Here is a 16,435-nt window from a genome sequence, read left to right on the forward strand (position 1 = left end):
ATAGAGATAGATATCTACTAGCGCTTCGTTTCGTGAGCGTTTCGTGAGCGATTGTGCCATTCGGCTAGCCACACAGATTTCCATTTGGTCCTTAATTTTTAATCAGCACCTCTGAAAACCTATTTGACGACGCCCATGACGACTCTTGTGTCAAAGTGACAGTCAGCAATGACAGATTCCAAGTTTGTCATTAATTTTGAAATCGGCACCCCCGAGAACCTATTTGACGAAACCTATTACGACTTTTGCGTCAAAGTGACAGTCAGCAATGTCAGATTCCAGATTGTTTATTAATTTTGAAATCAGCACCCTCGATAACTTATTTGACAACACGCAATAACGACTTTTGTGTCAAAGTGACAGTCAGTAATATCAGATTCCAAATTGATCATTAATTTTAATATCATCAGTACCCCCAAAAACCTATACTCGTGGTATATGCACTTCGCGCATACAGTAAATAGTGACTGAGATAGCACTATCGTTATTGAAATTCGTGGTAGTAAGAGTGAGGAGAGGCCACGCGATGTATCGCGGTCGCCGCCGTCTAAGAAAGACACCTCGTAATAACCGTTTAGCTCAACTTTCGGTCGGGTACCCATAGCTACTTATATGAAATATTAGAGGCCATGCCTGGATCAGAGATAGATATTAATCGATTAACTTTTTATCCGACTAATTAATCGTAAAAAAAAATAATCGTACAAAACAGCAAAAGGGAATGTACAAGTTTCTAATGGGGTGGCAACGCGCAAGTGACACTGTTTGAGTTGCAGGCGTCCATAGGTTACGGTGACCGCTTTACATCAGGCGGGCCGTATGCTTGTTTGCCACCGACGTAGTATAAAAAAATCGTCAAAATTAGTCGACGATTAATTTATAAGTACGCGATTAACGTTAATCGAAGATCTTCGATTACACCTAATTAATCGTCCTTTTCAATCAATTAAAACTAATTAATCGTCCTTTTCAATCGATTAAAACTAATTAATCGTCTTATTTTAATCATAAATTTTTAGTCGATTACTTTTTGCCCAACTCTGGTAGTGACTATAGCAAAACCCAAACATTGCTAAGAAATGTTACCAAACTAATTCACGTATCTTAATATCCTAAGATTACCTTTTCTTAATAGCAAAGTTTCAAAAACAGATAAGTAGTTGGATTTATATGAGCCTGCAATATCGTGACTAAATTGGATTCGCAGGTGTTCGTTGGAAAAACAAGCACTAGACGGTGCGACTAGTGCGACAACAAGCACTAGAAGGTCTTCCCGTACTCATCGCGGGGGGACGGTCAACCCGCCGAGCATTAAAAAATGTGATTTTTATCACTTAAAATTACCTTATTTCACCAATAGTATATTATATAACGGTAACGTTATGAAGGCTATAAAGCCTTCGTGGCCTAAGTAAGGTACTAGACTTTTATAGCCTTCATAATGTTACGATTGTATACTATACTTTTTCTACGACAGCCACATACATAAACTGCTAAATAATAATAATGCATAATGCTATTCGAGAATAATATTTTTTTTTTTTTTTTTTTTTATGGGATAGGAGGCAAACGAGCAGACAGGTCGCCTGATGGTAAGCGATCACCGCCGCCCATGGACACCCGAAACACCAGAGGTGTTGGAGGTGCGTTGCCGGCCTTTAAGATGGGTGTACGCTCTTTTCTTGAAGATTTGAAGGTCGTATCGGTCCGGAAATACCGCAGGCGACAATTCATTCCACAGTTTAGCTGTGCGGGGCAGGAAGTTTCTGGAGAAACGCACAGTTGAGGACTGCCAGCCATCTAGATGATGACGATGGAAATGTTGTCGCGTAGGGCGATGGCGGAAAGAAGCGGTAGGGATTAATCCGAACAATTCCTCGGAGCACTCCCCGTTATACATGCGATAGAAAATGCAGAGCGAGGCCACATCTCTACGCAGCGCCAAGGGGTCAAGCCGATCGGAGATATGCTGGCAGTTGACAATTCGAGTCGCTCGTCGTTGGATGCGGTCCAGAGGGAGAAGCTGGTACTGAGGTCTGGTGCCCCTGCCCATAGATGAGAACAGTACTCCATGTGTGGGCGAACCTGCGCCTTATAGAGCTGAAGGCGGTGGGCTGGAGTGAAATACTGTCTCGATCTATTGAGCACACCCAGCTTTTTTGAGGCCAGTTTGGCCTTACCTTCTAAATGACCGCGAAACTGGACTGCACTCGAAATGTCAACGCCTAGAATTCCTATACTGGCTGTGGCAGTGAGGGAGTGCTCTCAAAAAGGGTGATGCGACAAACTCTAACTTTTTTGCGGTAAACGCGCAAACCTGTGTCTTGGTAGGGTTAAATCGGACTAAGTTAAGTCGACCCCATTCAGAGACTTCTTTCAAGGAAGTCTCAATTTCAGACACAAGTTTGTTCCGGCTCTCGATGACGTTTTCCCGAGAGACATTGGTGCGGCCGGTGTAAGTAGCATCAACCGTACTATCATCCGCATAACAATGAATGCCGCTGGTTTGCAGCATGTCATTGATATGCAAGAGGAATAGCGTAGGTGATAGCACACAGCCTTGGGGAACACCAGCATTCACAGGCATGGAGTCAGAGCATTTACCGTCAACTAAGACCTTTATGCTTCTGTCTGCCAGGAAGCTACCCACCCAAACACATAATCTCTCGGGAAGCCCGTAGGATGGTAACTTCGAAAGAAGTGCTTTATGCCAAACGCGATCAAACGCTTTCGCGATGTCCAAACTAACGGCCAATGCCTCACCCTTCATCTCGATTGCCTGTGCCCAACGATGTGTCAGGTTAACTAGAAGATCACCAGCCGAGCGGCCTCTACGGAAACCATATTGTTGGTCACTAAGCAGCTGGTGATCCTCTAGGTACCGTAAGAGCTGGCAGTTGATGATGGATTCCATTATCTTCGAGAAGAGGGAAGTTATAGCTATTGGCCTATAGTTGGACGGATTTGAGCGGTCGCCTTTTTAGGGATCGGGTGCACCAAAGCTGACTTCCAAGAAGCCGGGACTACGCCGGAAGAGTAAGAGAGCCGAAAGAGACGCGTTAAGACCGGAGCCAACTCAGGAGCACAAGTTTTTAGCACAATGGCAGGGATTCCATCGGGCCCACTCGACTTATGAGTGTCGAGGGAACGAAGTGCTTTACGCACTGAGCTTTGGTTGAACCGGACATCCGGCATATAGCTCTCGCACCGCGGTATAGTCGGCGGCGCGTTTCCCCCGTCATCCAAAGTAGAGTTGGACGCAAAGAGTTTGCCCAGAAGGTCGGCTTTATCTTTTGCGTCGTGGGCCCATGAATCACTTCCCATGTGCAGGGGTGGAAAAGATGGCGTGCAGAAATTCCCCTGGATAGCTTTGGCGAGAGACCAGAACGCACGAGTGCCCGAAGGGAGGTGCTCCAATTTCTCGCCAATTCTACCGATGTGCAGCGACTTTGCTCTGGCGATAACTCTTTTGAAGGACCTGGAGGCGAAGTTAAACTCCTTTTTTAGTGCGCTGGTATTTTCATCCCGTACTGCCGCCGCATTAACCCAGGCTCGGTAGCACTCGTTTTTCCAACGCGAGGCCTCTTTACAGAGACGACTGAACCAGGGTTGCGATTTACCACCAACAGGGACTACAGAAGATGGAATGAAAAGCTCCATTCCCTGCAGCACCACGTCAGCAACAGAATCAGCGACGACATCGGGATCATCCGGCGAGAAGCAAACTTGCCTCCAGGGGTAGGACGCAAAGAAGGACCGCATCCCATCCCAGTCTGCTGACCTATAGTGCCACACACGGCGTGTACATGCAACTCGCCGACGCGGCGTGCACGCGAGCGGAACCGTGCTCCGAATCAAGCAGTGATCCGATGACCCCAGCGGGGCTTCAACGGATACACCGTAATCTGTCGGATGAGAAGTCAGCAGAAGGTCCAACAGGGAAGGTTCCTGTCCTTCCACATCTGGGATTCGCGTAGGCGTAGTAACCAGTTGTGTTAGGCCGTATGCCAGAGCAAAGTCAAAAACAGATCTGCCCGCATGATCGGTCTTATTAGAGCCGAGCCATTCGGCATTGTGGGCATTAAAATCACCGAGCACAATGATCTCAGCGGATGGGATCTGCTGCTGCACAGAGTCTGCAGCCGTTTGAGTGTGCTCAATGAGTCGGTCAGTTTCGGCATCACCGCTGTGGGACCTATATAGGCACGAATAGACGCGGGGATGGTCATCGCAGTCTATACGTAGCCATAGGGTGGAGAGGTCCTTACCTTCAAGATTCCTGAGGCGGCGAGAGCTGATATCGTCTCTAACGTACACACACACCCCAGCTCTAGGCACGAAAGTGTGTTCCAGTCCGTATCCAGGATAGGACAGGTAGGATGTGTCGGCTGGAGACGATATCTGCGTCTCGGTCAGAAAGAGCAAGGCCGGCTTTGCTGTCTCGAGGTGTTGATGGACAGCATTAAGGTTGGAATGTAAGCCCCTAATGTTGCAGAAGTCCACGGACAACATGGTAGGGGGTGCCGAAGCAGTACTGCTCTTACCTCGGGTAGATGGCAGATGAGTGAGCGCGGTTTTGCCCCCCCAGAGTACGATGTGGGGCAGCCTCGGCGTCCACTCTCAGGCATAATGCGACCTGAGCGTGGAAGCCCAGTGAGGGATTCTCCAGCACTGCTGGTACCCTCCTGGGGTAGCCTCTTGAACTGCGCAATCATCATGATTAGGGGGTGGGGGTGGAGCACTGGGAACCTTACTCACCAACAGGAACACAACACTACATACCTACAGGGTAGGCAGCAGTGCTATTATGGCTGTGGTATTCTGTAAGGTGGAGGTATTCCACCAGTTGGGCTGCTCCTGATTCGAGCGTGATGGCATTACGCTAGGCCCTACCTCTCTTTTTGGACGTAGTTTAAGGACATACCCGGGTCCAAAGTCCAAATAAAATGGGTTAGTTACTTACTTCATATAATGAATGGGAATATTTGTGTGGATCGTCGTAGCATTGAGTATTCTGTCCACAAAATGTTGATGGCGAGATATTGTTGCACAATTCTTCAAAATATGCCAACAATGCGGTTTCAGAGAAAGTTGAAACATTTTTTTGCAATTTCCATGTCATAAAACAATCATAACATTTTTGCTACGCTGTATCCGACTTTTCAGGTAACAAATTGTCAGTCACTTTGAGCGCCATAGCTTTGATTTCTTGGGGAGTATATTGTTCACCAGAATCACTCATAATTACTTAAGTTTTTGCACAACGTCGACTTAAAATAAAGTATAAAATACTAAAATAGTTCAAATGATTTTTTTTTAAGTTTACAAATGTGGGAACCACTAATTCACAGCCAGAGAATGCTCAACCCAAGAATTTACGACCCAGGAATTGGCGTCTATGATGTACGAGAGTTCTTGGGCCATGAATTGATGGGTTGGGCATTCTCGGGCTGAACACGTTTGATCCGGGCGATAATTCGAAGCCACTTTTTTACAGGGCGGCAGTATTGTACGACCCCGTAATTCGCGTCCAAAAAAGTGGACGCCGATTTTGGGCTGTACATTTCTGAGTCGTACATTAACCGAACTCTTCATGCCATAGACAAGAGAAATAGAAAATAAGCCGGTTTTGCAATTACGAAAAATGTGGTTGCGTTCAAGAATATTTAAATGTCGAATGTAAAATTATTTGATAAACTTATGAGTTTTACCTTTGTTTTGCAATAACTAATATGTAAAACGCATTTCAGTTTATTTTTTCATCTTGATTTAAATTATGAACCTAAATGAACTCCTATATTCATATGAATACTGTTAGCAGTAATCATATGAACCTATAGAAAAATAGACTTTTCTATCGTTACTCAAATGAACTTAATTTGGATACCGCTGACAATAATCTAATTGACAGATTTAAGTGCTGGAGTAGAAAAAATATTATAAAAGCTTTGTAAAATATAGCATTACGCCAGACTACATTAATTATAGAGTTTTATCCACTCAAACTTTATTTCAAATAAACTATGCCGGTCTGGCCCGCACTGACCTTATGTCGTATGTTCCGCTTCAGGGTAGTAAGTACATCGACTTTGCTAGGTTCTAATTAGTAAAAATATTTAAAAAACACCGTGTTTTTATTGAATTCCGTTAACTTTAAGAGAAGGTTCTTTAGATCAAAATACAATAAATTTCTCTGAGAAACAAGCGTCTTAACTTTTACGGTTATCGAGTTATTAAAAAAATTAAGATAATTGCTGAACACTTGTGTGACAGCCTTTACCAATTCCTAATGGTATTTGTTTTGACATGTGCCGCCAATCACTTGACACTAACTTGAATGTTATTCTTAAGCGTCTCTCACCCCAATAAATTCATTTATTATGTATGAAAACGATAAATTTTTTTTTGCGAATTTATGCGGGATGATTCCTGATAATGAATTTAACTTAAAAGAAAAAAACACGATGTATAATTGAATATTTAGAATGAATTTATTCGCAAACAAACACAAAAAGGAACATTATAAAAACAAAACGACTTCCCGTGCTCATCTTTCGATGAGACTATTCGGTGAAACGGTCACGACAACGACAGGTAAACCAATAGAAATTGCAAAGAACAGTACACAAAAAAAAACACAAAACACTCAGGACACGGAGAGATATTACAAACGTTTTTAATATTAACTGCTGTTTGATCATTTGTCATTTTTTTTAATAAATCATAATTATTCAATTATTGTCGTACTATTGGTAGTAAGTATATTGAATTGGTATTTTGTGCATAATAGGCTACTTGACCCTTTTTTAAAGTTGTAAGGCGGGATGGCGTTTGGCGAAGCGAAGAGAAAACCGGGAGTACGAATCTAGACGTTCGTTCTCGTTACAAAGTCTATTTTATATTATTTATTACTGTCCAACTAACCGAAAAAAATATTACCATATTTTATTACGACTTGAAAACCACAAAAAATATTTATTTGTTATACAAGGGGGCAAAGTTGTATTTTGACGCCGAGTGTGGAATTGAAAAACGAGCAAGTGAAAGGATTCTATAGTTGAACCACGAGCGAAGCGAGTGGTTCGAGAATAGAATCCTGAACTTGCGAGTTTTTTACCACACGAGAAGTAAAATTCTATCATTAACGATCCTCAATCTCCAGAATATCTTAAATCCTTCTTCAACTACTACGGTGTTTCTCGGATTCGCCAACTGCGCTCTTCTGGCAAACTTTCCTTGTCAATACCATCTCACCGAACAGGTTTTATGTCCAATTCTTTCTCCGTTCAGGTGTCTCGTCTTTGGAATAGTCTCCCAGTCAAACTTAGACAATGTCCGAATAGATTTGCGTTTAAAAAATCCCTGATTAAGTACTTTGCTGGTAGAATGACAAATCCTTAGTATTTCATTTTTGTAAGTTTCATCTGATGTCATATGTATGTATGTATCTTTTATGTATTTAAATATATTGTATGTATGTATATTATTATCTGTGTGTAAGTATGTTTATTCTTTTATATATTACATATAGGTTAGTGTTGACTGTAGATGGAGGCGGCTACCAGGTTACGAAGAAAAAACTCCAGTTTTTTATTTTCAATTTGCTGCGGTGGTGTGTATGGGGGAGCAGCGCGTGCGCGCTCTCTCGCCGTCGGTGTTCAAGTGACGCTCCGAGCGTCGGGGCGGGTATATATATGCTTTCCCGGCCGCGAGACTCGTGTACCATTCGTCAAGTATGTATTGGTGTTATGTGTGTCTATCGTGTAACAGCAATTCTTTATTTTTCAAATATAATTCTTATAAGATAAACATTAACAATCTTCTTATACATTCTTATAAGTATATATATTAATATTCTAATTAGATTGTAAGTATCAGTGCCAGATACTTACTTTATATTAATTGCCATTTGTTTTTGGTATATAGTTATGTATTTACGACTGAACTATGCTTGGGTTTTTTAAGGGTAAGTAAGAATCTACTAGTTAAAGTTCAGTCGTATAGTGAAGTGCTTAGGATTGGTGGGAAATAAAACGAACAAATATAAATCGATATTTCTTTATTATTTATTATCTTAAATCTATGTAATCCTATATCTAACCTACGAGATCGTTATTTACCTATATTTTGGGGCTATTTACGACATTCCCCCTACGTGTTTTTAACACAGTTACAACGGAGTAAATCCTATAACGATAAGTCGTGAGGCTGGGCGACGAATTCTTCCTGCAGCGGTTTCAACTTCTGTAACTCGTACTCGCCCATCTGGACCAGGAAACGTCTTTACTACTTTGCCGCGTGGCCAGGTATTACGAGGCATAGTGCCGTCAGCTATGATGACTATATCTCCTTCTTTTATATTTTCGTACTTGGGATCGTTGGGGCTTCGTCTTGGTCTTAGCGTTTGACGGTATTCTTTTGTCCATCGATCCCAAAACATATCTGATAGAGCTTGTGCCGTTTTCCATGATTTTTCTGTGAGATGAATGTCGGTGAATACGCCGAATGGTGACATGGCGTTTGACCTTCCTATCAGGAAATGATTGGGCGTCAGAGCCGTCTGACGGTCATCTAATCGGACTGGAACAAGTGGTCTAGAGTTGATGATATGTTCGGCTTCTAGAAGTAAGGTATGTAGCACTTCTTCCGGTGGATGCCGTTCTTTCAGTGTAACGCGAAGAGCAGCTTTGGTAGCACCCACCAGTCGTTCCCAAGATCCTCCTGCTTCTGGATTGCCAGGAGGTATCTTTTTCCAGATTATGTTTTTATTTGTTACGAACGACTGCACTTCTTCTTCTATGTCTGCTAATGCTTCAGCTATCTCGCGTTCGGCCCCTATGAAGCAGGTAGCGTTGTCAGTATATAATACAGTAGGTTGACCTCGACGAGCCATCATGCGTCTGAGTGACAATATCATAGATGATGCAGATAGGGAAGGCACTAGTTCTATATGTACTGCCCTAGTGGTTAGGCAAGTGTACAGTGCGCCCCATCTTTTTTCATGTCGTCTGCCTACTGTAACTGTCATAGGTCCGAAGTAATCGCACGCTGTAGCTGTGAATGCAGGTTGATTAGCGGTAAGCCTTTCAGCAGGTAAATCGCCCAGAGGCACCTTGTGGGTAGTACCTCTGTATACGCGACACCATTGGCATGTGTTGCTAATATACCGTATGGCACTACGCAGTCCTACTATATGAAATTGTTTGTGTAGCTCATTGATGACAGTTTCATGATTTGCGTGGTTAAACAAAGCGTGGTAGTGTGCTATGAGTAACTTTGTTAGAGCTTCTTTTGCGTGTAGGACTGGTATGCACTGGTTTCGATCTGTGCGCCCATCTAGTAGTAGAATTCCATGTTTGCTGACGTTCACGGCGAGCTTCTTCAGCGGTGACCCCTTTGATATAGGCCGCCCAGCCTCTATGTTGGCGATTTCCTCTCTGAATGATTTTCTCTGACTTCGTTTGATTAATAACAATTCCGCAATCTTAAGTTTTTCATTCATTGTAGTGAGTGTAAGTTTTATGCCGCGTATGAGAGACTTGAACGATTCAACTGCTGATAGTACGTAAGCGGACGCGCGTAATAATCGTTTATAGGTAGGAAATCTATCTATGTCGGGCAAGCAGACGCAAGTTTTGTTTTTATTAACGACATTTACCTTCTGTTGTACGCGTTCTTCTCCTGTTGGTGGAAACGGTTGTGCCGAGGGCTTTTCTACGGGCCACGAACTACTGTCTTGTGTTATAAAATCTGGGCCACGAAACCATCTATGGTTGGCGTCGAAATCTTTAGGTATGCCGCGTGTGGCGTCGTCGGCTACGTTTAGTGAGGTAGGCACCCATCGCCAATCCTCTGGCGAGGTAGTCTCCTCTATTTCAGCTAATCTATGTGCGACGAAGGTTTTGAATGTACGAGGTCCCGACCTTATCCACGACAGACACGTTAAACTATCTGACCAGTAATATGATTTTTCTATGACGTAACTAGATTCTCTTTTTACTGATTCGGTTAATCTACTAGCTAACGTAGCGGACTGCAGTTCGAGCCTAGGTATTGACACTTGTTTCAAAGGACAAACCCTTGCCTTCGCGGCTACTAGAGTGGCTTGTTTGTTTCCTTCTTCGTCCGTACCTACCATGTATACCGCGGCCGCGTATACTTTTTCTGACGCGTCACAAAAAGTATGAGTTACGACCTTTCGATTCGGCGCGGGAACGTACCGTTCTATTTTTAATTCGCGCAATTTATTCATGTTATTTATGAATTCTAACCATAATTGGTGATCTTCGGGGGTGATTTTTTCATCCCAGTCTTTACGCGTACGCCATATGTTTTGAATGAGTACTTTTCCCGTTACCGTAATGGGAGAAATAAGACCGATGGGGTCGAACAAGCTCATTACCCCCGAGGTTACCTGTCGTTTGGTAGGTATGACGCCTTTTTCCAGTACTTCTTTAGGTGTGTTGCGAAAGTTTACGTTAAACCCTAGTTTATCTTGTTTATTATGCCATAATAGGCCTAACGTTCGTTCGCATTCGTGCTTCCCTAATTCCGATACCTCTTTGCTAGAGATGTCGGTTACGTCTTTTAGAACTTCGGGAACGTTAGAAGCCCACCCGCGTAAATGAAAGGAAGCTTTTGCGTGTATTTTTACAATATCGTTCACTAACGTGCGTGCGACATGCGGGTCGTCAAAACTGGCTAATAAATCATCTACGTAAAAGTTATTTAGCGTAGTTTCTTTTACTAGTGGGTATTTTTCACTATGTTCTTCTGCGTTTTTATTTTTTACGAACTGTGCGATAGTAGGGCTAGAGGCGGAGCCGAATATTAGCGAAGTCATTCGGTATTCATCGGCCGGGCCTTCGCGCCTATCTCCCCTCCATAGAAATCGGAGGCTATCTCTGTCCTGCTCTATTACGCGAACTTGTAAGAACATTTCGGCTATGTCCGCTATGACGGCCACTTTGCCTTCGCGAAATCGTATCAACACACCGAACAATGATAGCAGTAAATCTGGTCCCACCAATAGTGCTTCGTTTAAGCTTTTACCCGCCATTTTGCATTTTCCGTCAAATACTAATCTAGGTTTACCCTTTTGAGGATGGAAAGTGGCAAAATGTGGAAGGTAGTATTCCCTGGGAGACGTGTTAGGCTTATGTATTCTTTCGGCGTACCCTTTGTCTAGGAGGTTTTGTATTTGTCGAGAGTATTCTGCCTTTAACCCGTCATCCCTGTCTAGTTTTTTTTCCAAACTTACTAGCCGTTTCATTGCTTTGTCTTTGTTGTTAGGTAGAGTTTCGTTGTCCGTTTTCCATAATAATCCTGCTTCGTACCTATCTTCGCCCTGTATTTTTTTACATGTTGCGTTTAGGATTTCGAAAGCGCGGTTATTAGGATCGGATCTGTTTATTTTAGGCTCTACTCCTAACGACTCTATGTTAAAATGTTGTTTTATTAATTCGTGCGTATCTTGTTCGTCGCGACGAGATACGTGATTAATTGTTGCTATTAACTTTCGCGGTTTTGCTTCCGCGCCGTGAAGGACCCAGCCCAACTTGGTATAGGATGCGGCGGGCAGGTTCTCGTCGGCCTCTATCAATTCTCTAGTAACAATTAAATGCCAGTTATCCTGGCCTATAAGTACAGTAGGTATACCCGTAGCGTATGTGAGTTCGTCTCGTAGTTCCTCGAGATGAGCGCACTTACTTAACACTTCTTTATTTATTCCTTGCGGGTGTAATCCTAACTTTTCGACTGTAAATGCCGTAAGATTATTTACGTTCTCGCTCTTTAGTCCGCGAATAGACACGTTTACCTCGCACGACTCGTTATCTACCAGAGTATTGTCTCCTACTGTATTTAGAGATAATTCACACGAACGCGTTCTAGGCGTAACTTGGTCGGCTATATGGCGCTCTATTAAAGTAAGCCCCGCCCCTTCGTCCAAAAGCCCGTATGTTTGTACGGAGCCCAATGGCCCGCTTACTTCGACTGGCATAACCTTTAAATAGGTATCTTTATCGTGTAAGTGGCTTATGGACGACTGCACTTTGCGGGTTTCGCTCTCTTTTCTAGTGCCGTGTAGTAATTTATGATGTGCCGCCTCGCAATCGCCCGTCCCGCACGGTACGTATTTACATTTATTAAAGCGTCTGTGATACGGCCCTAAACATCTGTAGCATAATTTGAATTCCTTCATTTTCGTCCATCGCTCGTCAACATTAAGCTTTAAAAAATCGGCGCACTTTGTTATATAATGTTCGCCGCTGCATACCGTACATTTATTTGAATTACTTTCTCTAACTCGCGGGGCGTTCGTATGTGTTTTAGGTTTATTATTTTTCACGGATTTTTTCTCTACTGGTTTTTTACTGACCTGTGCAATGAAAGGTTTACTTGAACGTTTGTAGGAATATTCCGTTTCGCTATACGATTCCCTACTCGTCGACCGTGAGCGTGAACGGTGTCGCGACTGTGCTACCGCGTTTACGCTATGCTTTTTCTGTGCGGATCTACGCGATGCGTGGGTAACAGTTAGACCTGCCGCTTTGCTGGCCTCTGTTAGGAATTTTGATAATGACACTAAACCTAATTCCTTAGGGTTTTGTACGCGGTGTTTATTCCACTCATGTCGCATTAGAACACTCATTTTATCGACTAGCCTATTGACCAACTCCGGGGCCATGAGATATTGTTCTTGATGCAGTGATTTGATGGTGGCTACCACGTTAGCGACTTGGCCGGCGAACGATACGATATTGTGATTGTCTTCGGATAGTTTAGGTAACCGTTTGACCTCTTCTATTTCTGCTAGTACTAAGGCCTCGGGGTTGCCGAATTGCAACTCGAGCATGTCCATAATTTCGAAAGGATCCGACGTAGTATATAGTAGGGCTTTAACTGCGTATTTGGCGTCGCCGCGTAGCGCGCGCCTAATCCTACCTACATTTGCTACTTCTGAGAACATAGCCTCAGTGTCGTTGAACTCAGCCTTGAAAGCTATCCATTCCGATATTGAACCGTCGAATTTGGGTAACTCGGCAACGTGCCGTTGTACTACCGGGTCGCGCCTACCTTTACCTACCGCGTTCTCAAATCGTTGCGCTAACAATTCAATGTCATTACTTGCTATTTTATTACTTGTACCTACATACGGCATCGGTGCCGTATTTCTCGGTCTTATAGTATCTTTTTGTTCTATTTTTGCCTGTTCGTTAACCCAACATTGTACCGGGGGTACGTCTGACACCTGTGCGGGTTTGTTCATCGTCGCAGGTGTCTGTTTACGAGTACAGACTTCGGCAAACTCCGCCTCTGCTTTGGCTAGAGCTAATGCGCTACTGGCGGCAGCCGCTGCCGCCCTAGCTTGTGCTAATTCTGCGTCACGCACGGCCTGTTCGCTGCGGAGTATTAGTAACCTAGCCTCGGTTATTCTCTCGTGAGAACTATTGTCGATGACCGTAGGCCGCGGTGCCTCCACTGGCACAACCGTGTCGTCCAACATTGTGCTTTGACGGGGTGACGCCTGTTCGTTCTTATTTGTCGTTTCAGTACTATTCGCGCGTTTGCTACCGCTTACGCTTTCCTGTTCGGAAGCTGTATTTGTACGAGACCCTACTAACGGCGTGTGCTTACCCGATCGTAATACCCTCCCGCTTTCGCTCATGATTGAATCGTACAAATCTCTATCACACGGTAACGCCCTATATAATGAGTGCAAATAATTAGTACTATATACAATGGAAACTACAAAAAATAATCAAAAACGAACAAAACAAATTAACACTTATATTATGATTGACTTAACCACTACGCATAACACTTATATAACAACCCGTGACTCTACACACTCATTATTTGTACGTGGCACTGTATATGTTTACACTTGGCAATAACGCAATCCTAGCACTTCACTGTCCCTATGCAACGTGTCAACCCCCTGATAGGTTGACTCGTGCGCGGTCCCTATCGTCCCTAGGGCCTGACCGGGTACTAACGTAGGGGATCCGATCAGGATAGGATAAGGTTTGCGGAACTGCTCTGGTAGTGGCAGTGTACCTTACGGGTGCCCACTGATGACTGGGAATGTCCTCAGCTTAACAGCCTGGTTTCAATCCGTTAGACGGCATAGAATCCACCGTTCGATACACTGCGTGCCAGCACACACAGCCGAGTATGTACGTATCACTTGCGTGACACGGTGTACGTTCTCGTTCGTACACGAAGACCCGCTGCCCAGGCTCACGACAGTCGTTGACACCGTTAGGTGACCGTCTGAGGAGGGGAGAATGTCGTCCAGGTCGCCACCGTTAAGGTTACGTTACCCACGTTACTTTTCTCGATAACTGATAAATCAGTCCTACTAAATTTTCGCGGCTAGCGCTACTCGTCTAGTTTATATCGATGACTGTATGTGTTTCTTTCTTCTTAGTTGCTGGATACTGGCACGATGATATCCGCGGCTCGATGGACCATTGTTGACTGTAGATGGAGGCGGCTACCAGGTTACGAAGAAAAAACTCCAGTTTTTTATTTTCAATTTGCTGCGGTGGTGTGTATGGGGGAGCAGCGCGTGCGCGCTCTCTCGCCGTCGGTGTTCAAGTGACGCTCCGAGCGTCGGGGCGGGTATATATATGCTTTCCCGGCCGCGAGACTCGTGTACCATTCGTCAAGTATGTATTGGTGTTATGTGTGTCTATCGTGTAACAGCAATTCTTTATTTTTCAAATATAATTCTTATAAGATAAACATTAACAATCTTCTTATACATTCTTATAAGTATATATATTAATATTCTAATTAGATTGTAAGTATCAGTGCCAGATACTTACTTTATATTAATTGCCATTTGTTTTTGGTATATAGTTATGTATTTACGACTGAACTATGCTTGGGTTTTTTAAGGGTAAGTAAGAATCTACTAGTTAAAGTTCAGTCGTATAGTGAAGTGCTTAGGATTGGTGGGAAATAAAACGAACAAATATAAATCGATATTTCTTTATTATTTATTATCTTAAATCTATGTAATCCTATATCTAACCTACGAGATCGTTATTTACCTATATTTTGGGGCTATTTACGACAGTTAGCTTAATAATATTGTGCAAATAACTTAACTATTTTGTTCTTAATATAATTTAATGTTGCACCGCCTACAATTTCTCTGTTTTGCCCGAAGGTTGACTGGTAGAGAATGCCTTATAGCATTAAGTCCGCCTTGTGTACAATTGTATTTTCTTTGTGCAATAAAGATTAAAAATAAAATAAAATAAATAAAATACATTTGCACCCGAGTGTAACACAAAACTTTTCCCCTCTCTATAGCGAGGAAACTACAACGCAAAAAAATGCGTTTATCACTGCTTCCAGTAGTTCCACAGGTGGTAAATCATCGTTATTACTAGATTCACCTACTTTTATCAATTTTAAAGCAGTTAATTTGATTATATTCAAGGTCAAATTACTTTACCCACTAGTGGATAAAATGCGTTTTTACCCGCTGGTATTAAAGGACAAAACACGTGTTTTCGAGCTAGTGAGGGGAAAACATTTATAAAGTTTACTTTAACTTAATTAGGCAAAAACATCATTAGCCATGTTAATCTTTATATTATCTGCGCATGACGTAAATCGAATTGTCAATATTTTATGACATTTAAGTTATGAGGCATAAAGTTCATCATGTCAGTGATTGACTCGACATGATGTTAAGTTAGGTTCTATGACGTCACTACACGTCTGACAGCGTTTTCGGTGGCCAAAAGTAAAAAAAAAATATTACACACATTTTTAATCGAAAATACGTAGCCACCATACACTTTTAATACCCAAAATCTATAAAAATTGGTTTCTTATGTCAAATACTACAGGAAACAATCATTTCTTGTGACAAATTCGATAAGAGTCTAGTAGCCCATTAAAATTACCTGAAAGAGGAAGCTCTATCTCAATTTTCTTCACACAGATTATGTTTATTGTAGTATTTTGGTTTACCTTTCAACGCTGCTTGTTTTCCCAATTAAAAACGTTTATTATTTTCACTCAACTATTGTATATTAAAAGCTCTGTGCACAAGATTAAATACAAACCCGCTTCCGCTGATTTTAACATGTTAAGCCCGAATTTTTAGCCGCATCTTTATTGTATACAAACGTAAGCCTAAATAGCGTTTTGGCGTTCTGAATTACGTATACAATGTCAAATAAAACTGTTTACTAAAATAAAATTGACACGAGCGACAGCGTAGATCTACGTTTTACTTGAATTGCATTTTGTATGTCCGGATGTACTCCTCTACAGGTTTCAATTCTCAACCGATTCCCGTGAAATTTTATAACCAGATTTTCGTGACTTGATTGTCTAAATGAGTCGTAACTTTTCTCCAACGTGAAGAAAAAGGACGGCATGTTGCCTATGATCGTATTTCTATGAT

The 16,435-nt window shown here is 42.6% G+C and overlaps 1 protein-coding gene across 1 annotated transcript; it reads right to left on the bottom strand.

The window, feature by feature from the left end:
- Window positions 1–2,877: 2,877 nt before the first annotated feature.
- Window positions 2,878–4,586, bottom strand: LOC125224692. Its single transcript, XM_048128124.1, has one exon. It carries the CDS (start codon window positions 4,510–4,512, stop codon window positions 2,941–2,943), a length of 1,572 nt encoding a protein of 523 aa, XP_047984081.1. The 5' UTR covers window positions 4,513–4,586; the 3' UTR covers window positions 2,878–2,940.
- Between the last annotated feature and the right edge of the window lie 11,849 nt (window positions 4,587–16,435).

This window comes from Leguminivora glycinivorella, chromosome 3, assembly GCF_023078275.1.
Source record: "Leguminivora glycinivorella isolate SPB_JAAS2020 chromosome 3, LegGlyc_1.1, whole genome shotgun sequence".
Taxonomy (NCBI): Eukaryota; Metazoa; Arthropoda; class Insecta; order Lepidoptera; family Tortricidae; genus Leguminivora; species Leguminivora glycinivorella.

Coding starts and splice junctions, on each gene's coding strand:
- LOC125224692 (XM_048128124.1), bottom strand. CDS start 4,512: ATGTTGTCCGTGGACTTCTGCAACATTAGGGGCTTACATTCCAACCTT.